This window comes from Phalacrocorax carbo, chromosome 2, assembly GCF_963921805.1.
Source record: "Phalacrocorax carbo chromosome 2, bPhaCar2.1, whole genome shotgun sequence".
In the NCBI taxonomy this organism is placed as follows: Eukaryota; Metazoa; Chordata; class Aves; order Suliformes; family Phalacrocoracidae; genus Phalacrocorax; species Phalacrocorax carbo.
The window spans coordinates 77,653,148-77,680,208 of NC_087514.1; the positions used below are offsets into that span (position 1 = coordinate 77,653,148).

At 36.6% G+C, this 27,061-nt stretch overlaps 1 protein-coding gene across 1 annotated transcript in view; it reads right to left on the bottom strand.

The window, feature by feature from the left end:
• Positions 1-27,061, bottom strand: part of ABCA13 (ATP binding cassette subfamily A member 13) — a 207,958-nt gene that overhangs the window by 119,916 nt on the left and 60,981 nt on the right. Inside the window, exons 25-32 of the mRNA XM_064441788.1 lie at positions 21,779-21,956; positions 19,474-19,613; positions 13,884-13,997; positions 12,732-12,822; positions 5,895-6,071; positions 3,497-3,797; positions 2,554-2,668; positions 1,037-1,366 (exon numbers count right to left, since the gene is read on the bottom strand). Coding sequence (XP_064297858.1) covers positions 1,037-1,366; positions 2,554-2,668; positions 3,497-3,797; positions 5,895-6,071; positions 12,732-12,822; positions 13,884-13,997; positions 19,474-19,613; positions 21,779-21,956 — 1,446 coding nt within the window. The remainder of the gene's footprint in view (positions 1-1,036; positions 1,367-2,553; positions 2,669-3,496; positions 3,798-5,894; positions 6,072-12,731; positions 12,823-13,883; positions 13,998-19,473; positions 19,614-21,778; positions 21,957-27,061) is intronic.

Here is a 27,061-nt window from a genome sequence, read left to right on the forward strand (position 1 = left end):
AGAAGTTCATGTTAATTCCTGTCAACTGAGTCCCTGCCTCTTATTTTGCTACGGTTTCACCATCTCACTTGATGGCTTCTCCCCTCTCTTCAAAAATCATTTCCTTTTCACATGCTGCTGCCTCTGATTTCTGGCAAATGCAGGGTATCTGAAGAGTTATTTTGAAATAACTGATTTTAAAGTGTACAAGTTATCTGAACCATACTTTTCCCTCTCTGTGGCCCAAAAGAGGGGGACAAAAAGCAACGACAGAAAAAAGAATCCACCCTGCCTATTTATGCCCTAATTCTCCAGTTTTACTTCTGTGCTTACTTGTATGCAAAGAACCAATATATTTTGTCTGACTGATTGACACTAAAATAGTGCCCTTTTTTTTTAATAGTGTATGAATTATTCCACCAGCTTAATTTGTTATGCAAGTTGTTTTGAAGAGTGAAACCACAATGTGTGAAATATGGCTTGTATTGTATGATGGTGATATCTGATGCCCCAATCAGGGATATAGTATGTTAAGACAGTACAAAGACATAAAACAGCCTATGGCATACATAAAACAGGAAAGGGTATGGAAGAACCCATGCCAAAGGAACATATACCTCAGACTGTATAGCTAGATAAGCACTAGACAAATTTCTGATCTAATCCCCAACTGTACTCAACAGAAAATCTTTCACAAGATGTCCTCCAAATGAATAATGGCTTTCAGGAGTGGCATGTCATCAGATATGCTTGAAAGTACAATATTACAAATATTGAGGCCAAAGCACAAAGAGAATTCATGACCATAAGGAATGCAACTTCTCTGTGTTTTCTGTAGGTTTACAAAATTTCCCTGAAAAATTATTTTTTATTTGTTTTTACTTTCAAAACATTTTCTCAGTTGGCTAGCTATTAATGTGAATTATTTCCAGTGAAGCACAAAAGCAAACAGAAACCTGGGAAAAAGTAAGTTAATTATAGTCTAAAGTTTCAAAACTATGGAAACCCACAGCATGGTTGGAAGAGAAAAATTAGAAAATGAAAAAGAAATATTTACCATTATAATCTGGATGGTGAAACTCAACTGGTTCTGCAAGACCAACAAAGCTACATAGGGTAAAAAACTGATCATATACACAAGGCTGGCACACAGAGCTGCGGTATCAGCACTGTTAAAAAATGCTCCTAAAAAATAGCTTAACATAATAACTGTAAATCCAAAATCCACGAGAAAAAAGAAGATGAGGAAACCATTGCTATAAGCAAAGACACCACTTGTTTTTAAAATGATGGCCAGAGCACAGCTGCTTATTGTGAGCACAATCACATTCTCCAGAAACCAAGCAAAGAAATGAATTGCTGGATGCACACCCATTGTCTTCATATACTGCAAGACAACATAGCAAAGAGAGTTAAAGTTAGGAAACAAATGTTCTCTCTCTCTCTTTTTTTTTTTTTTAATCATCTCTTTTCCCTTTTCCTGTGCTACCCTTTCTGCTGCACTCTCTTGGAACAAACACAGCTCTGAGCAGGGCTGCCTCTGAGCTTATCATGTACTAAACACAAGGAATCCCAGTGCTCAGGCACAACTCTCTTTTGCACACGGTTACAGGACCAGATGTCAGATTACTGGGTCCTCCAGTGAGGAGGTCTGCCTTTTCATACTTTAAAAAGTACTGAGGATATCTACACCATGGTATAAACAAATGTTTTTTCACAGCCTGTTGCTGAACTAAAAGTAACGTATGGATATGTTTGTAAACCTTTATGTATTAGCATGCAAATAATAATTTAGCCAGGTGTGGGGCATCACCCCTCTTTTATTAAAAAAAAAAATGCTTTTGGAAACAAGCTAATACTATTTCTGAAGCACTTTTCATGAGATGATCAAAATTAAATTTACTAAGTTGATTTAATATTTTAAAGCATTAAAAAGGCCTATCTTACAACACAAAGTTTAGAGAAATTAGATAATTTCCCAAATTAAAAAAAAAAATTTTACTCCAGTAATATAAAGACCAGTGCAATTCTTCAAAGAAAATATATTTATCCATACAGAAAAAGTATCATAAAACCCCATGTTCTTCCATATGCTTAGCACCTGCTAAGACTAGCCATTGATATAAGCGAATAATTGTCTCAATTTTTCTGTGTCATCCTTCCTTATATTTCTGCTAACTACACAGTACATGGCAAATTTTTAATTTGGTTTAGGAAGTTTTATCATTTTAGACCACACACAGAAAGAAAGAAAATAAAAATAATTCATAATAAAAACCATTCTAATCAAAAGGACTTTTCCCAAACAACAGTTTCCAGCTTCAACTTTTATGGATCTTTTGCTCATTGGTTTTTGTTTCGTAGACAATACTTGCATACTAAGATGACTGATGCTCAAAAAATGTTGTGAATGTGAGTCGGCAACTGAACTAGAACCTACTGCCCAGAGAAAGCAAGTGAAAACAAAGCCAGCTAGATTATGAGCACACAAAAGCACCTCAGAGTTTAAGTTTTGTATTTCAGTATGCTTTAATAAATAAAAGTTTTATTTTCAGAAGCTATTCTGCCTCTTACCTCTTCAAGATGAATTTCTCTTTCATAGACCAGCTTGCGAACCATGCCAGCAACTGAAACCATCCATGTTAACATCATCATAAGTGGGAAAAAAACACCTATATTGTTCAAGAATCTGTGAAAGAAAATATATGCGGAGTTGTTAGCCTCCAAAGGTAAAAATTTTTTAGCAGAATGTTAATAGGTTAATACTGGGACTATTGTCAAATTATGCATAAATTAAGATCTGACATGAGCAGTAAGACTTGTTCTGGTTAGAATTGCTTATTTTTCATGTAAGAAGTTAAATATACATATTGGAATTATAATATTACATTAGTATTTGTCAATAATACAACTTACATAATCACTCTTCAGGGTTCCATTCAAAATCAAACATAATTCAGATTTATGTCTATGGCAAAGTAACATATTTGGACAGCAAGGAATAACATGAGCCAGTCAATTTTTGCTCCACTTTAACAAGTTTATTACCACTGACTAATTTTAAATTCTAATAGCTAGGATGTTTTAATGGTTTACAAATAAAAATTGTACACTTTTTCTTTTGCTGCATCAACTTTACACTGTATTTCATCACATACCAGGGACCAATTTACAGTTTGTGTACAGGACAGCTAAGGATGGAAAGCAGGTTTCTTAGCATAATCTATATTAGTTGCACAATATGTTGACACAGTCTCTGTCCAGCAGACTACTCCACAGTAGAGCTCCAAACAACTCGTAAGGGGTCATTTGCCAGACAAAAGTTGCATAGCGTGCTATGGTCACAGCCGTTGAACAAGATTTGCTTTGCTGTAATGTTCTGGTATTGGACATACTGGTTCAATCCTGCACTGAGATATACATTCACCCACTACAAAGACCTAGTAGCTTCCCAAGTCCTCTAGCACTAATCTAATAAGGATAATATATTGAATTAAAAAGCTGAAAATTTACTTACAGATCACTGGTATGACAAGGGTAAGGCATGGCTTGCACCTGAATGGCTGGCTCTGAGGCATCTGTCCCAGTCTGTGCTGAAATAATTGCCTTTTCAATCATGTCTTGAAGAGGAATAAAGATGTGGTTGTATTTAAACCCATCAGCTGGCAACTTCTGGGGATGGGATTTCCACACTGGGTTTGTAATCAAATCTGTTCTCATGCTATAAAGAACACTGGTTCTAATTGTATATGAAATGTGTCGTGGAAGAAGAATGCTAGAATCTTTTGTCTTGTTTTTTGGTGTATCGAAGATGATACCTGACACAAGAAGAAAAGGAGCTTCATACGCCGATCTTATATGATTTATGCTATTTACAGAGCTAACTAATGGCCAATTATGATATGATAGTAGGATACATTCACCTGTCACAGGACAAGCCTTGAAAGTTTCTTGACCCCCAAACACAAGAATAGTAGGTTTCATAGAGACTTACATTTTTTTACATTTATGAATATGAAATGTAAAAAATTATTTGCATGATAAATGGGTTTCCAACAATGATTTTTATCTGAGAAAATTCCTTCTGTGATTTTTTTTCTTGAATTGCAGTTTATTCTCTTTGTATCCAAATTTAACCCCCTTTTGGGGACTGATCTCAGTTCCACAGTGAAAGCAGCAGCCATAAAATTTGTCCATCAAAGCATAACAATCCCTGGAAGTGGGTGACAAAGTAAACAGTACCAACCCACTAAAATTTACTCTGATTTTTAATTACAAAACTGTTTTAGCACAGCAGAATTTGCACATTTATTTTCTCTAGTTCTGTGTTAAAAAAAAAAAAAAGGCAGATAAAAGCTTAATCTGTAGCTGGAAGATGAAGTAAAATACAGTGAATTGGTTGTATTTTCTTTCTGGATGACCCAGACTTTTTAGTACTCCTTGATAAATGTGAAATGTTGACCTTTTTCCCTTGGGAAAGGGAAGATATGTCCTACCTACCACCTGGGTCTCTGAAAGATAATATGATATAGAATACTTTGCTGGTAAAGCTTATTTTTTCAACTGTCCAATTTCATTTTCCCATTTATGCAAACATTTAATTTCCTAAGATATTTCATGAGGCTGTGAAAGCTCTGAAGACTACAAACAAAGAAAGCAAGGAAAATTCCACCTTAGTTTCACATCTCACTATCGAAAGGAGTGTATGCTTATGTCTGAGAATGTAATATTGATGTATTGGACACACTGGATCCCTCAAAATACCATTGTCCCTCTTTAAGGATGTGAAGAGATTATAAGCTCATAGTTCTGAAAAAACTCCCAGGAAATATTTTGGCTTATATTAGCATATGACCCTTCCCCATGTACGTGGAAGCAAAATGGTTCTAGACCGGAAAATTCAGTTTTCTGAGGGCCAAGATCTATCTGTCTGTTTCTTCCCTTGAAGAGGCAAACAATTTCACTCCCTACAAACTACTCATGAGAAATTATGTCTCATGCTATGGTCTGTTGGTTCTATAGAGATGGAGGGCAGTCATTTCCACATTCTGCAAATGGGGGTACTGTGCAGTTTACAGAACAAACATGGGATTCCAGACTGAGGAGTTTCATTCTCTAGAACTGCTTTGACATATCTTTTGTTGTGTACTTACAGGAGTCCAGGGAGACAATAAAAACCAAAACAACGGGGGGAAAAAATGAGGTACAGTTTATATAGACTTAAACAGGGCTCTCTTTTGGAAAGGCTACATGGAACTTAAAGCTTTTTGTGTGAGGAGATAAAGTGTGTGTAATAACAAAAACATTCCTGTCTTTTAAGCTCTTTTGTACAACTAATTTATTATCAGCAATAAGGATATAATGCAGGAAAAGGATAGAGAGTGTAATCCCAGGGTAGAAAAGAAATATATCTGTTGCTTAGGAATTTATTTACTCTGAACAAACAAGTTAATTTTTTTGAGGTGCTGGCTTAAGAATAAAATTTACCAAAAACCCCCTTTCTTTCCTCCTTTTGCAAATAAAAACACTAAAATTTGAAAGGATGTAAACTAGACGATCTTGTCATAATTAGGAGTCAAGTTTTCTCAGTACTATACATTTTTCAGGTCTTTTTATTCTACTTTAAATATTCATGACTATTCTTTTCAATATTTTGTTAGAAATCATATACTCCAATGATTCATTTGGCAGTTCTACAATTAAAAAAAACAATATAATTAGTCTTCACAGCATCTATTACAGCATTCAAATGTTGGGGAATACCTCTAAGGTAAATGTGCTTTATTTTGCCTGTGTTGTATATGTTTTAATACATACTTTGAAAGTGTGCAAGCTTAACCCACCTCCTCAATAAACACAGACAACTACAAAATCTGATGTTTTCGGTCAATATACATTTTAAATAAGGTACTTACTAGCCAAAAAATTATTTTGCTGCATGAGTTCATAAGCTGCCTTCTCCAATTTCTCAACAGAGTCAAAAGGCTGGAAACGGTCCAGTAACACACAGGAAGAGATATTTACTACAAGCTGTGACAACAGGTCAATCTGTTTACTTGCTGAGCTGTTAAGCATCTTGTTCATCATATTTTCTAAGGTGAGGAAACAAATAGAACTTCCTTAGTTTTAATGAGAAATGGTATGTTGTCACTTGCACATCCTATAAGAGTAAATACCCTTTGTATTTAAAAAAAGGAAGAACTTTTAAAAACGTAGGAATTTTTGTGTGAACTTGTGGAAGGGTAGTTCCTGTTTCAGTAGCTTTTACAAGTCCTCAGCTACATTTTCCCTCAGTTTCAGAGCAACAAAAATGTAACAAATTCTAGAAAAGTTCTAGAAAGACACCATGTCCTTGAAGCTGTAGGACTTTTAACATTTCCTTATCTTTCCATAACTACTCCCACAAATACAGGAGAGCTAATGTACTTTGAACATCACAACAGAGATCCACCTCTTTCATCTAGTAATGTATTGGCCAGTTCTTCTCTCCTTGACACTGCAAATATTTCAAGTACCTTGTATTATAGGGCATAAACATTTTGACTTGAGCCCTGAAAAAAGCCTACAACCCCTCTGTTTTGACTTTGACCTTATCTATGGATCCAGGATGAATGTATACCTCAGCCAAAGCCTGGTTTCTGACAACACTGAACTGTTGGACAAATTCAGATCTTCTTACATTTGGAGAGAATGTAGAGATAGTGCTATATCCTTATGTTTGAGAGAATAACCAGAAGGATAGAATGATCTAGAAACAATCTTAACTCATCTGGATTTAATGGAAACATCTGAATTTCTCACATAATAATGTTATAAATCATAAAACACAAGTTTCCATCTCAAATTTTTCAAGACTCACTTGAACATATAGCCTTTAAAAAGGATAGGTGATAACCTCATTTGATAGCAGCGGTGACAGAAAACCCTGGATCATAGATATTATTCAGTGTCAGCACAGGAAATATTACAATAGGAAAGCAGATAAGTGGAAAAATGTATGGAGTAGTCTGAAGGAGAAACATGATTACCAGTGAGAAAGGATAAAGATCACAAGGAGAAAAAGTAGAGGAACTGATAGTCTAGAACTCAGAAGATAGGCAAGCAATGACAAGGTGAATTCATGGGCTGTGAGAGAAAACAGTGCCAAATATAGATACTATATGTCTTTCTTAATGCTATCCTTGAGGAGGACAAAGGAAATACCTATGCTGCTACTCATTTTGAGGCATTAGAGAGAAGAGAATATTCCTAACATTAAGCTCAGGTGGTAGGGTTAAGCTTTCATATATATTTTTACATTTATATGTGTGTGTGTAATTACATATATCCCTATATATATATATGCATACAGAAAAAAAATCACCAGAGGTCTTTGGAAGACCTTAATGTGAAGTCAATAATTAACTAAAATGCCTCCTCTGTTATGAATTAAAGTATTGAATATTTTAGCCTAAGAAACACCAACTAGTATGCTGCTTGCTTAGAAGATGGCATACTTAAATTTTTCTGGAAACAAAATATTGTCTTTCACAATGTGCATGAACTCTGTTCTAGCATAGAAATAACATATATATATGAACAGATACAACCCACTAGAAAGTTTTGGAATTAAGATCTATAGAATTGCCTGTCTTATGTTTTTCCCATTTCTAAATGTAGCAATTATGAATAAAAAACTCAGCAAATCTGTTTTCACTATTATCTTCATACTTTTGTCCAGACCAACTCAGCCCCCATCTTCCACTTAGCTTGTTTAACCTATCATAAAGTAACTGGGAGGAAATAAAAGTTTTATGTAAATCTACTAGGCAGAAGTGCTATATAAGTAAAAGTTTACAAGAAGAATAAATTGGATTAAACCAGCAATGAATTAATTTAGTTCAGTAATTAGGAGAAAGTTACTAGTTATCGGGTCCTTTTGGTGGTGGCACAGTTTTCAGTGGTGACGTTAGAGCTATTTGTTTCCAGCTTTCTATGTACACATAAAACTATTTCATTTACAATAGCAGCAGCAGAGAGGTAGCATGGAGAAAAGCTGTCTGGATTTTTTAACTCTGGCTGTTATATCCCAGGTCACATGTAGCCCTCCGTAAGAGGGGCTTGATAGTGAAAAAACACTTCACATCTGGGAGAAATCACAGAAGGAGGACAAGAGAGAGCTTCAACAGGCAAGAATCTAAATTAAGAGCCTGCAGCATAACTGCCTCCCAGTGCCTCTTAAGAGGTTCGCAAGGACTGTACGCAGCAAGGAGCACAAAAGCTCTAGCAGGGCAGGGTTTATATAAAATCGGTTACACCCAGGAAATCATTGCAAATTGCTGGGTCAGAAAGCAAGCATAGAGGAATACGGTTGCCTTGCCCCACAAAGCTAGTTCAGAAAGTAAAAAGCTTTTAAAAAGAAAACCACAAACTATTCTGCCCTCAGTTAAATATTTAGGTTGTTCCATGTGAGTAAAACTGACAGAGTAACCCTGTAAAACAGCTTTACAAATTGATGATTTTGCAAGGTCTTATAGCCTGATAACATTACAGAGAGGTTGGAAGAGTTATACATCAATCCACTCTGTGTCCGTGACATTTTCCAGCAGGAGTAGCAGAGTGAATAACATGTCACTATAGCTGTTAACCATTTTTATAGCATCATAGAGAAGTAAAAAACGATGCAAACACAAACACCTTGGATTTGAGCATAATTAGAAGCTTAATGCAAGTGTAGATGTAATAAACCAAGGCAATATTTGCTTTAGTAAGAAGAAAAAATACATAATCATACAGATTAGGTGATTTTAGAAAACCCGATCTTTGGATGGAAATAAACAGATTGTGAGTAGTAAAACCAATAATATATATGGATACATTTAAGACTTTAATTGGATCCAAGCAAGATAATTACAGGACCAAAAAAACCATGCAGTATAAGAGTAATGAAATTTAAAAAAAACCCTAAGAACAGAGGTTTACAGTAACAGCTGCACATGATTATAGACTAATAAAATGAACAAGAAAGAATATACAATCCACCATAAAAATAAGAGAGCATACTCATTTTTCAAAAAGCAAAACGACAAAGAGAATGTGTAAAAAGAAGTGTAATCAAAGTGTAAATGCAGAAGAGTGCTCTGGCAGTTTGGACAGATCAGCTTCACAAAGATATAAATGCTATTGTGATATATAGCCCATACTGATTTTCACTTTTTATGAGATGTCAATTTTATTGACTGTATATTATTAAAACAAAGAAATTCTAGTTTCATAAGACATTCTACTTAAATGCTTTTCTATATTTACTATGCAAGACTGTTAACCACTTTTTACATATTGTCAAATGTCCTTAGCTCTTAGGTCAAAAGGTAAAAATTGGGAAACCCATGCACAGATTTCTGTGATGAAGTTGTCTGCAACAGTGAAGATGGACCTGGTAACTCCAGAGATCTTGATATCTACTTAATGAAAAGCTGTTTGCCTACCACCTATCATGTAGTTCTCACTGTTAGGCCCAAACAAACAAAATCCATTCTATTACTCAACTAATATATTGAGACAGCTGTCTCCAGCAGGTCAGGTGGGTTAAGAAGCTTGCTTTTTCAGCTGTATTGTGATCCAGCTTAACCATGAGGGGTGAGTTATGCCTAACCCAGACTAGGCAGAAGCAGAGTGGTTAAGAAAATCTTCCTGAGAAATAGAGGACTCAAACTTGAGTCCCTCACCTAAGGAGGATACTGAGCCCAGATTCTCAGCTTCTGGATTAAATTCTGGACACTATTTGCCATTTTTCTTAGTAAAAGTGCACACAGCTAGTCCTAGCCTTCAAATACAGCCTTCAAATCAAGGACAGTTTCAATTAAAACTCACATGCTGTGTGCAGATAAAAGTAAAGAACTTTAGCTCACACCAGACATAGCAGAACAAGCTCAGGGCAGTAGTACAATTTTGGACAGAGAATACACTTCATCAGGAGCTTCGGTGGATTTTCTCCATCCCCTGCTTAGAGGCAGGTACCTAAACCTAATAGAAGTTGCACTTCAAGTACATCTATTTGTTTATTTTAGCCCTAAAATTAATTACTTGACTGTAGAGCAGGCTTAATTGCCTGTGTACAGAGAATCACAGAATGGTAGGGGTTGGAAGGGACCTCTGGAGATCATCTTCTCCAACCCCCCTGCTCTTGAGCAGGCACACCGAGAGCAGGGGACACAGGAAGGTATCCAGGTGGGTTTTGAATGTCTCCAGGGAAGGAGACTCCACAGCCTCTCTGGGCAGCCTGTGCCACTGCTCTAGCACCCTCACAGGAAAGAAATTTTTTCTCATATTGAGGTGGAACTTCCTGTGTTCCAACTCGTGCCCATTGCCCATTGTCCTGTCGTTGGGCACCACTGAAAAGAGTCTGGCCCCATCCTCTTGACACTGACCCTTCAGGTATTTATAAGCATTGATGAGATCCCCCCTCAGTCTTCTCCAGGCTGAACAAACCCAGGTCTCTCAGCCTTTCCTCAAAAGGGAGATGCTCCAGCCCCCTGATCATCTTGGTAGCTCTCTGCTGGACTTGCTCAAGCAGTTACATGTCCTTAAACTGCGGGGCCCAGAACTGGGCCCAGTGCTCCAAATATGGTCTCACTAGGGAGGAGTAGAGGGGGAGGATATCCTCCCTCGACCTGCTGGCCACACTCCTTTTAATGCAGCCCAGGATACCATTGGCCTTCTTGGCCACATGGGCACATTCCTGGCTCAGGGTCAGCTTGTTGTGCACCAGCACTCCCAGGTCCTTCCAACAGAGCCACTTTCCAGTAGGTCAGCCCCCAGCTGATACTGGTGCATGGGGTTGTTCCTCCCCTGGTGCAGGACCTTATACTTGCTCTTGTTGAATTTCATGAGGTTCCCCTTGGCCCAGCTCTCCAGCCTGTCCAGGTCTCGCTGGATGGCAGCACAGCCTTCTGGTGTATCAGCCGCCTCTCCCCACTTGGTATCATCAGCCAACTTGCTGAGGTTACACTCTGTCCCATCATCCAGGTCACTGATGAATATGTTGATCAGGACTGGACCCAGCACAGACCCCTGGGGAACACCACTAGTGACAGGCCTCCATCCAGACTCTGCTCCAGTGATCATGACCCTCTGAGTTCTGTTGTTCAGCCAGTTCCCTGTCCACCTCACTGTCCACTCATCCAACCCACAATTCCTTTGCCTGCCTGGGGGGATGCTATGGGAGACAGTGTTGAATGCCTTACTGAAGTCAACATCCGCTGCTCTCCCTTCGTCAACCCAGCCAGTCATGCCATCGTAGAAGGCTATCAGGTTGGTCAAGCATGATCTTCCCTTGGTGAATCCATGTTGACTATTTCTGATAACCTTTGTGTCCTCTACATGCCTGGAGATGACCTCCAGGCTGAACTGCTCCATCACCTTTCCAGGGATAGAGACGATGCTGACTGGTCTATAGTTTCCCAGCTCCTCCTTCTTGCCTTTTTTGAAGAAAGGAGTGACAGCATTGCTGTAAAGTCTTATTTTTTCCAGCAATGAGGCCACACAGCCCCTTCATGGGGGCATTTGAGAGCTCATGACTGTACTCCTCCAACAAATGCCTGAAACAGATTTCTGTCAGGCTCATAAGTATCCTAACACTCACTGATAACAAATGACACAGATATGTCCTCTGTACCACTATCCTCATCAAGGAAGCACCCATCTCCCTTTGTACATGATGTCACACTATCTGTTATTGCATTTTATCCCACTTTTCTCCCTTTCTAATGTTCAAAATATTGAACTTTTCTTAAATGACCTTACACTCTGCTTTGGTGTGGACAGTTCCTTCTAGCAAATGTCAGCAACCATTTTAATTATCATGTACCTACCCTACTGACAGCAGGACATATTGAATTTTTTTTAAGTTCTCAAATTATTATAAAATCTTTAAGTAACTTGTGTTTCCAGCATAATCCTTTCCCTTCTCTTCCTTAAATCACTCAAGCTCCATGCAGACACCTGAGCCAGGGCCACTCATTTCCCATCAGATCTGCGGCTGGCCCTGCCCCAAGCTGCAGCTCGCATCACATCACAGCTTGGCTGTGGACCTGGCCGTGGGTCTGCTGATCTGGGCCCAGACCCCTACCCTTGGGGTGATGGCTTGGCCTGGCCTCAGCATCACCCCCATGGCCCTCCCTGGCCACCCCAGGGCTTGGTGTGACCCTCATTACTCTCTGCTCATTACTCTGAGCCCAACCTTGCTTCTCCCTGATTATAACTCTATCATCTCAGCCTTTTCTGAGGCTCAAGGAGACCACATGCAACTAATTCTCAATAAAAGAAAAAAAAAATACAGACAGCTTTTCATTAAACACACTGTATCCAATCTCATTTTCTATTCATTTCCATAAAAAGTACATAGATTTCCTTTAAAATTTACTACAAAAATTTACTGCTACCTAATGGAACTGTGGCTACTGGGATTAATTGTCCCTTCCTTCCTTTTAAGTATAGCTCCTGTGTTTATAACTCTCCCATGACAGTTTGCCACTTCCAATTTGTTACCAGATTTCTCAAGTCTTTCAGTATTTTGAAATGCAATTTATCCAGCCACTCAGAAGGAAAAAAGACAACTAGAAATATTTGAGGCTAACTCAACAAGAGAATTTAAAGTCTGGTACTTTAGTATAATACAAGTAGGTGAAACATTCTGTTTCAATTGAACATAGTTCTAAGTTCAAGTTAAAGTCTAATAAGGGTGATCCATACATGCACTTTTATGTACATACCATATACTTGCATTTTTTTAAAGAGTTTTTCCATGTCGATGTCCAAATTACTTTCTATGAAGTGTTTTATGAAATTGCTTTGCAATGCTTCCTAAAATGAAAAGCGTTAGACGTTACATCCAGTTTATCATCTCTAAAGAAGTTTAAAATATAATATGTATTTATGTTCAATTCCATTAGCTAGATTTCCTGCACAACACTGGAGAAGTCACTTAGCCTCTCCATGTCTTCTGTCTTCCCCTCTTCACAGGTTAACTCCACACATTTCAAATAAACAGCAGAACATATACTCCCTATTGCTGTACATCACTGTCTTCCTTTACTGCAAGTATTTTAACTGAGAATCCATTCTAATGTCCTTACAAGTCTGCTGGGACAGAAGCCCATTTTCTTTTCCTTCAAGACTTCTGGGCCATTGTACTATTAGCACTGGCAATAGTAAAAGTATCTTTTTAAAACAGGCATTTGGGAATTCCTTTTACATTATTTTAACTTCTTTACCTCATTTGCCAAGTTCTAAAGGGGAAAAAATTATTAGCTCTAAAAGGGCATCCTGGAATCTGCAAGTCTAATGCATGATCATTTTACTTGAACTTAAAGGTAACAGAATTATATGTATGGGCCATCACAGGATTCTGCTTATCTTCCCAAAGTGTAGAAACCGTGTCAAACATGGCAAAACTAAATATTATTGGGGGAAAAAAAGGACATAAATATGTAGAATGGGAAAAATCCCAGTAACAACAATGCATTTTTAGTCAATATTTCCCATATCAGTTTGTTTTATCAGTTGCACGTGTTGTTGGAAAAAGCAAGTGATAAACAAGCAAGTTCCAGAAACTAGTTTATTTCCTACAGTCTTACACTTGTTTCAATTAAGTGTATAAAGCTTGTAAGTGTACCTACTTCTTTTATTTCCCCTACTGTCTGGTAATAGTAGGCATAGTAAGGTGATATTGCTTTTAAGTATTTTCACCTCAGAAGTTTCTCAGTATCACACTGTAGACTCATAAACTCAAGACAATCTGCCTCTTTTTCAGCTCTTTTTAAACCTGAAGCCAGATAGATGGACAGTTTTACATATATAGAAATTCTGTCTAGATCACATAGCAAATAATTGGAAAATAGGAAGCCCTCCCACAGATCACCTACCTGCAGTCGTGAGACCGTGAGGATATTTCCACTGCTTTTAAAAACGTCAGACATCTTAAGCCATGTCTCAGAGTAAGTCCTCAAGCTTTCCACAAAGCCAAAAGTGAAATTAGCCTGGGAAAAGCAATACATGGGGACAAACTAAGTAAAAGCTGTGCATAGCAGTTCTTAAGAAACAGGGAAAACTGGCATGCTTCAGATCTTCTGCAACTCCTTTCCATTTCACTTCGACAGTCAGCAGTAAGGACACACATGTTTTCTTTTTTCTACTTAAGAAATGAAAACTGTTTGTTGCAGCCTCTGAACACCAAGCAAAACAAAGTCTTCCTGCAATGCGTATGTATGTTTCCTACCTGAAGTATCATAAAGACCTCTTTATTTTATAATGTCTCTTTCATACAGAATATCGTACAGGTGTTTGAGAAAGACAGAAAAAAAAAATAGAGTTAGGGCATATTCAAAAGAAAACCTTTGCAGACCTTGGGCATGTTTTATTCAAATTACTTTGACTGAATAAATAATAATAGTGAAAGTCAAAAGCATGGCCTGGACAATAAATTCAACAGACCAATCAATCTATTTCAAAATATTCTTGCAGAGGAAGACCTGAATACAGCAAAACATTCACTGTCCCAGTCAAACATAAGCTACAATTTCTCTCTCTGCCACTAGCAAACAACCATCAATTTTTTCCAGCCTGTTTTAAACAGATCACAGTATAATAAAGATTAGAAATTATTGCAGTATCTTTTTGTTTAAATTGGTGTTATCTGTCACAAAATCGCATTTAAGAACAATCCAGCACTGTTACTATGGTAGAGATCGTGATATTTCCCAGCAAAAAGTGACTGTGATGAGCTGTAAACTCCAATTAGGGACCACACTTTTTGCAATGTTTCCTACTGAAAGGACACAAATTTTGCCATAGTATTTTAAGCACCTTTTGCAAAATCCCACTCCTAGTACAACATGGGAAAACAGTTTATGGTGGTTCCTTCTTCCTGTGTGTAGCACAGAAGGCCCCAAAGAGACCCTTGCAGTAACTTCATTTTCCTGAAAGAATTTATCCATTTAACTTCTATGACATTCCCTATTCCACTGTCAATGGGGAGAGTGATCCTAAATGTTAAGCTAAGGTTTTGTGTCATGATTTGACACTTTAGCTAATTGCTAAACAAGTTCTTCTGTTAACAAACAACACAGAAGCCTTATGGACTGAAAGCCCAGGCCTGAATATCAGGATCACGTAACCCACTGTCCAGGCACGATGATGACAAGCTGAGGGAGACCGGAAAGTCTGCAAGGGTAGCAAACAGCCAAAATGGGAGATTGCTGTTTCCACAGTACAGAGCAAGCACAGGTCACACTGGAACACAAGGACATCAATTTTTCAGACATCATTAGAAATTGTTATATCAAGCAGCTCATAAGATCTAGGCCCAGTAGAGCTCAGATCTTAGTTCTTCTCAACTTGATTCTGAACAGTGCAAAAGACTTTTTTTGTTTGTTTGCTGGAGTCACTTTCAAAGAGCTACAGGAACCATAATGTGCTAGTAATCAACCGCCTTAATCAAACAATTAAAAAAAATTAGTGCAGCAGCATGGATTTTTGGAAAAGATGAACTTTATATAATGTAGAAACTTATTTGAAAGAAATTAAAAACAGCAAAGGGGTAAGTTGTGTGCAGAAGGTTCAGATACTATTTAAGGCAGAATAGAGCAAACTGAACAAATACATATATATTGTCTATCAAAAAAGATTTGAGAAAGACTTGAGAAAGGCCATATGCATGCACACACACATTACAAAGCAGAAAGCTATTAGAAAACATCCTTTTAAAAATTGAAGTTACATCCACATAAAAAAAAAAAAACCCAACCCAAAAACAACTGTTTTTGTTTAATATTTTTTTGCTTTCTAATTCACCACAGTAGGCCTTTGGGAAGTTCCTGTGTCAGAAGCCTTTCTACCTGGAGAGCATTTTAGAGATTGTCTCAAACTGAAGCAGCAGTATAAAAAAAAAGGTCATGCAACTTAACAAATGAATAATAAGTAGTTTCCAGGACAAGATAACATTCAGCCAAGAATTCTAAGAGGGCTCAAGGATTAAATAGTTGAAGAACTCACTGTAGTATATCCTCCTGATTAAAATTTCCTTGTTATCAGGAAACTGGAAAATAACAAATGCAATGCTATTCACAAAAAAAAAAAAAAAGATGGTAGGAGAACCTGGGGACTACAGATTGATAATTCTGAAATCTGTATTATGGAATTTTTAATTTTGCTATAATAATAGTAATAAATGACAGTAAAGAGTAGTAGTGGAAATAGAGTGTAGAAATAAATATAGTTGGGACACATAAATACAGGATTTAAAAAAAAAAGTTGCCTCAGTTGAAGCTGAAGAACAAGCAAGGAAGAGGTTGTTGACGCAGAACATCTCACCACAGGCACTATGAATACTGAGACTTTATACAAGTTCAAACAGCAAGTGGACAAATTATAGCAGTAAAGTCCTTGCAAGCCTGACCCTTAAGTTTTTGGAAGTTTGGACTGTATTTGGGAGGAATATCACTTTACCAACACGTTCTTCAGTTCTTCCCTATAGACCCTTTACTGATTACAGTAGGAATCAGAACCTAGGGCAAGAAGAATGCTTAATCTTACATGGTAAAGCAACTCCTGTGAGTTTGTGTGCTAATGACTAGCTGGACTTTGATGTTTCATACATATTCTCCTCAAGTTCTCTTCTTCCTAATCAATGAAGTTCCATTAAAACAAATATTCCCTGTAACACCTAGGCTGGATATTGCCTTTGATTGAAATTAGTCTTCAATATTAACTATGGCACTGTCTGGATTGAATATCTCCAAGCCTTTTCCTGATGTAAGACTAAATAAAAATGGTATTTTGAGCTTATTGAGCTGCTTTTATAATGACATATTTTAACACACTGACAAGTCGTGTGCTTACGCAAAGTCAGACGGGACATATAAGTCTAGAATAAGACCTAACTCATTATCAATTTTTCTAATAATACTAGACAAAAAGGTGGAAACTGAAATTAATAAATTTGCTAGACTAGTTTTATTTCTTTCATTTCTCAATTGTCTTGCTACATTTTCTTTTCTGATTGTTCCAATTACAAAGAAATAGCATGACGTTGTCCTAAAGTGACTGCCTGAATATAAGACCAATTCTGAGAATCTTTTAAAATAAGAAATAGTTTCATAAGATCAGCTCATCAATGGCAAAAAGTTCAGTGAAACTAAGGATCAAAGACATCACACATGGTCTTTGAACTCCTGGATGCCGGTTCTCACAGAACTTTTTTGCTCTCAGTCAGCACTGCAGCCTGTATCTGTGATGGTCACTGTCATTCTACACGTTAGAACTGTTGACTTCTCAGAAGGTAAAACCAGCAACCTCACAATTTATTGAAGAATATTCAATTGCACAGTCTTGAAACAAAATAGTCCATGTGAATAACTTACAGGATATATCTTAGTATACAAACATCAATGTTTCTGTTAGGTTTAAACTCTAATTTTTTATTCCAATAAATAGCTGGTCACATAGTCTAAAGGAAATTAGAACTTTTATTCTAGTTTCTGTAGGAGATTTGGCTGTGCAAGGGCTACAGGGTCAGTTTTCAGCAGCTGTGTTCAAGATACCTGGGACAATATTTCTCATTTAAATTTTGTTTCTATTCAAGCAATAGCTGATAGACTTCCGTAATAAAACAAATGAAAAAACTGTTGAAGAAACTTTCCTACTACTTTCGTATTTATACATAAAGAGATACTCATCCTTAATTGCTTGTTAGATCTACAGGTTTGGGGAAGGGTGGGCATGTATTTGTACAGATTCCTGAATATGCTGATGGAACTTTTGTGAGCCTGAGAATGAGACATTGTGCTAGAGGTATCTACCAGAATCTTTATATTGTTCCACAGCCTTAAATAACTAACTAACTAACTAAATAAATAAATAAACCACAAGCCAACTCAAGCAAACCTCATTCTGAACTTTATTACTCAGTCTTGATTTCACTAAAAGACCTATATAGGAACACAATGTATGTCAGGAGACTTATCTTTCCTACAGATGTTTTTTAGAATGTTGGTGTTGGTGTATTAATTGGCAAAATAATGTGGAAATGTCTTAAGTTTATCATTCTAAATGTCATTGTAACATAGAATATAATTATGTATTCAAAAGCATTTGGAATTTTTATAATTTCTTACAACTATTTCTTTATAGAATTTCCATCTACAAACATCAACAGCAGTTTCATTTTTACCTGACCAAAATTTTAAAATTAATTATACTCAACTCCAGAGAGATGGCCTGTTGCCCAAATTAAGTTATTTAACCGCAAAGTATGAAATCACTGAAACCTTATTTCTGATGCATAGCAGAAACTATAAAGTTACATAGTATCTGCTATCTAGTATGTGTTTTTTGGCTTAGTTTTCTTTACTCTTTTTAGAGCATAAGTCAGAATACCACTCTGTACTCCATTTGCATGTAAAATAGTTACCATCACATTTAAAGTTACTACAGTCTTTTTGTGTACCACTTACAAACAATAATGCGTTTTTTTCTAGATTTTAATTTAACCTAAATTACCAGTCTTGCAATAAGTAATATTCCAGGTTCAAAATCGTATATTTGCAAGATAAATGCAAAATTTGCACAGAAATCTAATGCATACCTAAAATAAGTCATCATCCCTTCTCTTACAGCAGTGCCTCAAAGCTAGTCAGGAACCAACACATCATTGTAGCTAACCATGCTGAAGACAGAGCACCTACCATACCAAAACTGCGGAGACAGTAAAACTGTTGAATAATATCAAATCATCAGCATCCACACATGTGGCAGCTCAGCTACTACTGGCCATTCATACTACTGGTGTTAGAAACATAATCAAGAGGATGTACTGTAGGCTGGGGGTTTTTTGAGGGGTGGGGTGGGTTTTTTTGTTTGGATTTTGTTCTGTTGTTTGGTTTGTTTGGTGGGGTTTGGTGGGGTTTTTTGTTTGTTGACTGGGGTTGGGGGTTTTTTGTTTGTTTGGGGGTTTGTTATTGTTGTTGTTATTGTTGTTTGGTTTGTTTTTTTCTTAAATGTAGCTCAGTAACTCCCCCAGAACAGGCTTTTGTTCCTGGAGTGTCCCTTCCCCCACAGCTCCTTATGCTGCCCCATTAGAGTTCCCATCATAAGAAATTGTTGAAGGCAAAACCTCTCCTGGAATACGTATGTCCTACACACCTTGGTACAGCATGATTCACACGACACTTCTGCTAATGTGTTCTTTTTAGTCTTTCTATATGCGGTTTAAGGGACTTTGAACAAAATTCTACTTTTCACACTGAGATAAAACCACTGTAACAAGTAGGATAAAAGTTAAGAGAAATATTAAGCTTAAAGTAGCAACAAGATAAGAACTCATGGGGCAGGCTGGACCCAGTTTTCTGAAAGGCAATTATCAAATCGCTTCTACCTACCATGAAAGAAGTGGATCTTTAAAATGAAGCACAAAGACAAAAATCAATAAACATAAATAGTGTTTCTTTTGATCCTCACCTTCTTCATCACCATGTCAATCAGGTCGATGTTTGAATTGTACAGTATCTTCCCATGTAATAAAGGTTTCATGAAAGTCCATAGCAAAGCCCCATTGGAAGACTGCAAAATCTCCTGATAAAGCTTCAAGCAAAATGGAGCTGCAAAAACAAAGACAGACTCACATTTAAGACAGGCAACACAGGTGAGGTTGTATTATCATTATTATTTTGAATTCAAAGAAAAGCTTCAGTCTTAATTTAGGATCTGTTACAGCACCATGCCAAATACCATCCAACTGCCACTAAGCAATCACTATGGGACCCTGAATAGAAATTGTTTAATCACAGTCTATGATGGTGTTGAGGATGCAGAACTCTCAACATTAGACAAGGAAAAAAAAAGTCAGAATCCAAAGAGCTTCTCACATTTATGAAAAGCAGCCTGTGAACCCCATCTATCCTAAAAGTTAAATTGGTGCATTTTAGAGTGGAAGGACACATGAAAAACCTCTGCCCAGAATGTGAATGCTGAGGAAAGAGTCACCTTAAAAAAAAAAAAGACTCATTCCATACCTTCAGTTGTTCTTTGGCTTTCTATTCCTACTTAAGAAAGATGTAGTAATACACAAATTCCTTCACAAATACAGACTTTATTTGTATAATTTGATAAGAACCTATCAAAAATACAGGAAAAAATTGGCATGAGACTTAACTTCTTGATTTGAAAAATCCAATCAATTGACTTTTCCCATTCGATAACCAAAAAATGTGTTCCTACATCAGATGGGGCTGTTAATGCATTAGGGTGTATGTCCTTCAGAACTAGGAGCCAAGAAATAGCTTCCAAGATATCCCACTGCACATGCACTCAAATAAAGGCAATGAGTTTCCTGTGAGAAACATTTAGATCTTTATGCCCAGCTCATGTGGGTTTTTTTGGGGTGGGAGGGGGTGTAAGGGGGGGTGTTGTTATTTTTTGTCCATGGATTTAGAAATAACCCTTTTCCAATGCTGTGAGGAAATATTAAATAATGTCATCAACTCCTGAAGGAAGACAAATTATTCTACATAATGGAAAACTTTTTACTTGCTTTAAGGAAACAATTATTGCTAAATGACAGCAAATAATTAAGAGGCTCCAAGCTGGCCAGTCAGAAACATCAATATGCTAAAGAGACAGAAAACTTGCTAATTTGAGTTTGGTGTGATTTTCAGAAAGTCACTGGCAAGTGTGTGGTACAGAAAATACATACAAGTTAATCATTATGAAGAAGTACAAATCAAGTGGCCTCATATATATTTTTTTTAATTTTAATTTTCCATTGCCTCATTTACCAATTTGTAAAATAGGGGAAACAGTATTAATTTTCTCACAGAAATGCTGTAACTAACTGATGCTTTAAAGATTTTTCAAGGTCCTAAGGTAAAAGGTCTTACAACACTCCAGAGTTGTGACAATATTCACACCAAAAAAAAAGTCATCAAGAAACATCATTTCTAGCCCAAACAGCTTTGAAAGAGACTAAGTCCCACACAATCTCTCTAATCAGCCATCCTGCTAACTCCATTCTTCCCATAGGAAAGAAAAGCAGAACTGCCTGCTAACTACTATCCCACATACAAGTGAAGAAGGCTAGGGCAGAGGTCTGGCTCCTGCCCAAGGGTCCCAGCCAAGGCAGAGTCAGTTTCTGGCAGTAGAAACTGATAGATGATGGAGCCGTGATTCACAGACAGGCATCCTTCCCTAGTGACACTCTGCCACTGTATTCTTCTCTTGCACAGGGCCACTGAGGCTCTAACAAGGTTATTAACAATATTAAAATTAATCAGGGTAAGTCAAGTGTATATTGAGGAAAGGGAGTAAAGGTGAAATTATGTAAGACCTAAGAGATTATCTGGGCAAGAGAATAGGAATATCAACTGTTAAAAACTTATTTTATCCTGAGAGTTTGCATATTTTACTGCACAATACCACCACAGCTTTGTGTTCACAGAAGAAAGGCATGCAGCAATAATTTCTCAATCTTGTATCTCACAGATATATTGCTAATACAAAGTGCTTTAAAGATTCTAATATATATGTCTCCAAGACAGGAGTATTCTTATTTATTATTTATTTGCAAAGATAGAAAACAACCAGAATGACTTGTGTCTCATCCACAATTATCTCATAGCCATAAAACTTTTATTGATCAACCCTTGTACTCAGGATTACAGTCTCAACTGAGATGTCAGCTGGTATATAAACATTTCCATTTAAGAGAGAAAAACTTCTCTGAACTCTGAATGCATACATGCAACTTGTGATGGATCGTTTTTCTTACTTGAGTCTTCAGGAATGCCATATTTTGCCATATTGTCCTTGAAGAGTCCCTTGATTCTGGGCATGTCAATGAACAGGTTTGCATTGCTGAAAAATGAAGAGTCTTCTTTACACACTGCCTTGATTACAGACTCCAGGGATCCAACAGCTGAACTCCTGAACTGCCCACCTTGCAAGAACTGTAACAAACAAACAGAAGTAAAGATGAATCAAAGTTGATTTTACTAGCTTCAGGGAGCAACCCTGGTGTTCTTTCAATATTGGCATCCAAGGAGATTGACAAAATTAGACTGTTGAAATTGCCTACAAGAATGACGGCCTGCTGTGCTCTTTTCTGTTCTCCTGATCACCTTTATCATGAGAGAAAAAAAAAAGGTAATGCAGTTTTAATTGCAAGGATACTCAATGAAATACAGTAGTGTAATATACTACATTAAACTTTGAAAAATACTGTGTATCTGTTAGGCAGAAAAAGGAATTAAAATATCAAGACAACTAGACTACAGATTTCTGATTACAATGTCAGTTTTCACAAGGTCTGCTCTTCTGGTAGATTACTGCTGTGTCACCAAGGCAGCAGAAACAACCAAAACCATTTTGAATATGAATGTTTGCAGTGAAGACAGTTGCTAAGAAGAAAAAAAGATTCAAGTGTACATGCCCTAAAGCTTATTTTTCAAGTACATCTTTTAACTTGTTAGATATGTTTCTAGTTTTTGCACATCTTGAGTCATATCAGCATTTATTATTGCCATTTACACATGACTAGCATATGTCTAATGAGGAGAGCAATCTGACTGCTTTTATGCCTCAAGCACCATCATTCACCACATCCCATCCCACCTTCCCCCCCCACCCCCTCACCCCCCCAAAAAAAACCCCAACAACACCCAAACCCAAAAAACCACCACCAGCCTCCTCTGTGCTCAGGTGTAACTGGTATCTCATGGAAGCCTGTACAGGTGCGCAATTGTAAGAGAGGATGCAACTGCAAGGCAATGTGCTGCTACAATATAACTGAAGGATGCTTTGGCTCACCTGATACTCATTACTGTTGCAGATGCTTGTCAAGACAAACATAACTAGACTATGAGTTATTATTTGAAGACTGCACAACTGGTAAACAGAAAAAAAAAAGACTGTGATATGTCAACAAAACACATTTGTCTCTGAAATAAATTACCATTTTATCACTGGATTTTTTTTTTTAAAAAGAAGACTTAATTTTCAAAATAGTACAGCACTTTACATAAAGATTAAATCACAGACAGTTTAGAGATTGTGCTGTTAGAAACAGTTTATCCTGATCAATGCATTTACTGAAGTGCCAGGTGCTTCTTTAGTAATCCTGGAGGAATATTAGAAGTGTTATATAAAACTCAGTGTTGGCTGCTCCCAAAATCTGACTTTTTGCATATGGTTTCAGCATGCAACATAGTAAATGAGTAATATCCAGATTTCATAATGCCATCATCTACAGCTCTCGAATGAATCTGCTGGCATGGACTTTACTGGAGGAATAAACTTTGTTTATGCACAATGCTGAATAAAAGTTTTTTTGAATCCTTATTAGTGAGTATTAGCACTAGAAGGATAAATGAGGATTATTTCAGTCAAAGAGCACAAACTTGCTAATTAATTCTGGTTCCAATCAAAATAACTTGAAATTCAAATAATGAATATTTATGTGGTAAGCTGCCACCAACAGACTGAATCTACTTACTGTCTTTCAGCTAAATATCCACTGACTCAATAAGATCTGTTTCCTCAAATTTGGCTTTGATAAAGTGAGAGATCTATATAGGATAACAAAAAGTTATCTTTGATCCAGTTCTACTTTAAACTAAATAATGTAGGTCTGTAATCAAGGCTGATGAATCCAAACAAGCAGCCTCCTACAAAGTAAGCAGTCAAGCCAGTCACTCCAACAAATTCATGGAAGAGGAAGGCTGGTACTGAAGATTAAAAAGCTATCTGGAAATGGATTCTCAAATGGGGACAAAAACCTCATATCATGGGTTGTTCTGACCTAACTGGAAAGCTATATGATAAAAAGAATATTATTGATAAAAAGAAATTCATGTGGGGTAAAATACCAGCTATTCAACAAAAGAAACCTAAAAGTCAAGCCAAGGTACAGCTTGCACATAAAACAAAAATACAGAATCACTACATTAAGAGAGAGAGAAAAAAGAAGTAATTTTCCTGGAAAACTACAAGGAGATTAAAGATAATTCACAATCTGGTGAAACTAAAGGGCTTAAGGAAACAAATACAGAGAAATAGATATTCCTATTTCTGGTTAGAGCCATAAAACAACCCAAAGTCTTTATTGTACTGAAATTGACAGAATCAGAGGAAAAAAATAGCAAATTTGTTATTTTTGTTAAAATATTTTTCAGAAACCTATCATATTTAGGTAGCAATATTTGAAGGAAAAGTAAAAAATTCATCTATACTCAAGAATGAGTAACATAATGCTCCAGTTTATAATGGATGTCTCTTTGTGATGTTTAATAGGGTGAGATGTACAATAAATTTTGAAGTGGATTTAAAGACAAAAAGTATGTGAGTGTAGAATTTAATGCATTATCAATTTATCATTCCAGACCAATACAAAATATTTATGTGGGAAGGCAAGTGGTTTTTTTTTTTAAAAAAAGACATAAACTGTCTCTAAACTAGGTGAACTCTAACAATGAATTAATATTCTTGCCCTAGAAAATATTAATCAGCCTTAATCCAGTAACAATGTGGTGAGTAAGAAATGGTGTTAAAAGATTTTGCAAGGACCCTGTTAAAAGGACAGAGAAGCTACTAGAGTTATTCCTGTGACAATGATCTTAGGTAGCCTGTGATAAGTTTTTTAGCCCTGAAAGAAGCATATGATGAAATTTGCCTAAAATTTAATACCAGAAGTCATTGCAGGAGAAAAAAAAAAGATCAGAATGCAATATGGTAAGAAACCTATTACCTAATTTAAGGTAAATTGAATATAAAGATAGCCAGTGCAAAACATTATTTATGAACTGAAATCATGAGATGCTATTATAAAATGGAGCTTACCTGGGTGTATCACTGATTCTTGATCAAGAAAAAGACAAAAATGAATGCAGGTGAATGCAAGATTAAGTCATTTTAGTAGGTATAGACATGAATGAGCAGAACTACAAGTCATCAGCCATATTTCCCCTGAAAGACTGTACACATTTCCTGTTCCAAACATTCAAGATTAGCCTTAACACAGCATACGCAGATGACACTAGGATGTCTGAGACAACTGAGATCCTCTTATAAAAGAAAAATCTAAGGCAAACAAAACAAATCATAGAATCATAGAATGACTAAGGTTGGAAAAGGCCTCTAGGATCATCAAGTCCAACCATCAAATCCAACGCCCCCATGCCTCCTAAGCCATGCCCTGAAGTGCCATGTCTACATGTTTTTTGAACACCTCCAGGAATGGTGACACCACCACCTCTCTGGGCAGCCAGTTCCAATGCCTGACCACTCATTCAGTGAAGAAGTTTTTCCTAATATTCCACCTAAACATTCCCTGATGCAGCTTGGGGACATTTCTTCTCATTCTATCACTAATAACTTGGGAGAAGAGACCAACACCCACCTCGCTACAACCTCCTTTAAGGTAGTTGTAGAGAGTGATAAGGTCTCCCCTCAGCCTCCTCTTCTGCAGGCTAAACAACACTAGAAATCTATTTAATCTATCAAAACAGAGGAGGACTATGACTGGCTGTCTGCAAACTCATGGGCAAGTCAGAGAAGTTATAAAACCTACTAAACATTTTTGATACAAAAGTAAACGTACTAGCCCTGGGTAAACTTAAATCAGAATTTCATACATTTATAACACCAAGAGGCTTTTCAGTAATGGTAGTTTTAACAGAGAACTTGTTCAGGCTAGTGAGGGACTACAGGATGAAGCCACCTTTCACAACTGACAGCATTCAGTAACTCAGCAAGTCCTCTCCAGCTTATCTATTCATGAGTGATAAACATACTAAAAATTAGCTATGGAAATATAATTGAATAATTTCAAATAGAAAAAAAAACAAGCAAAAAATCATGATCAAAGTCAGCAGTGTTTTTCCTCAGGAAGTTATCCATTCACTCAATGTTGTTAACAGTAGAATGTGGCTCTGTATTCCAGTTACTACTGACTGGCAGATATTGGGTTTTTACATCATCTTTTATTACACAATATGTAGCATACCAATTCAACCTCACATTTTACAGATATTTTAAAGGTATTTCTTGCTTTTTTTTAATCTTTAGAACAAAAATCCACACGCATAATTGACAATTACTTTGCTACCTCTTTCATTATAGAAGTAACTTTTTTTAAATCAACTCCAAAATCACTTTTTCAGTTAGAAATTAACGAAGGAGACTGTCTTACTCTATGCTGAAGGTCCACATATATTTATTTTAAGAAGCTTTACATACTTATTTTGGTAATCTTCCTAGGTCACTGAACTACTTTGTTGTTGATTAGAGTTAAAATAAAAATCCAGAAGGATGGACTCTTTGGGAAATACAAGAAAATATTTAAGGAGGAAAGTGTATAAGCAATATCTCTGCTTCAGTAGCACAAGCTTGGTCACTACAGAAAAGAAGCAAAGAAAATAATGAATAATTAAACGTATTCTTGGAAAGTAGAAAAAATCTAGTTAAACCTGAAAAGGAAAGGATACTTAAAAAACAAACAACTTTTACTAGAATACAGAAAGACAAAAATTTACAGAGACAGAAGAGCCCTTCAAAACATCAAACATCTACCTTACTAACAAAAGAAATAGGCACTGAATTTTTTTAATCCTCCATAAATTATCAGGTGAAAAAAAAACAAACAGCAATTTCTCAAGAAAAAAGAAACTAACAAAAACTAAGAAAATAATGATTGTGTCAGAAAAAGTGACCAAAAAAGGTAGGATGATAAAAGGAACAAAAATTCCAGGGTTGAATCTATGCTATATTACAGGATAATATGGGTTGCCATGGAGCAAAGATTAAACCCATAACCAGGTGGCCCTCTGCTGTTTGATTTGTTCCTTTGCAAACTCTTTTTGAACTGTAACTTTTGAGAGGCTCTTCCCTCAAATAAGCAACTTTGGTATTTCACTCCAAAAAGAATACTTCATTTGTTCAAAGGAAAGTCTGACACAAATAAAAGTAGTTTAAGGAAAGCAGAAAAGATGTTTACATCTGATGAAAGTCACCTTTATTGTGGCAGTCAGAGCTACCCCAAAGAAGAGAGGCTCAAAAC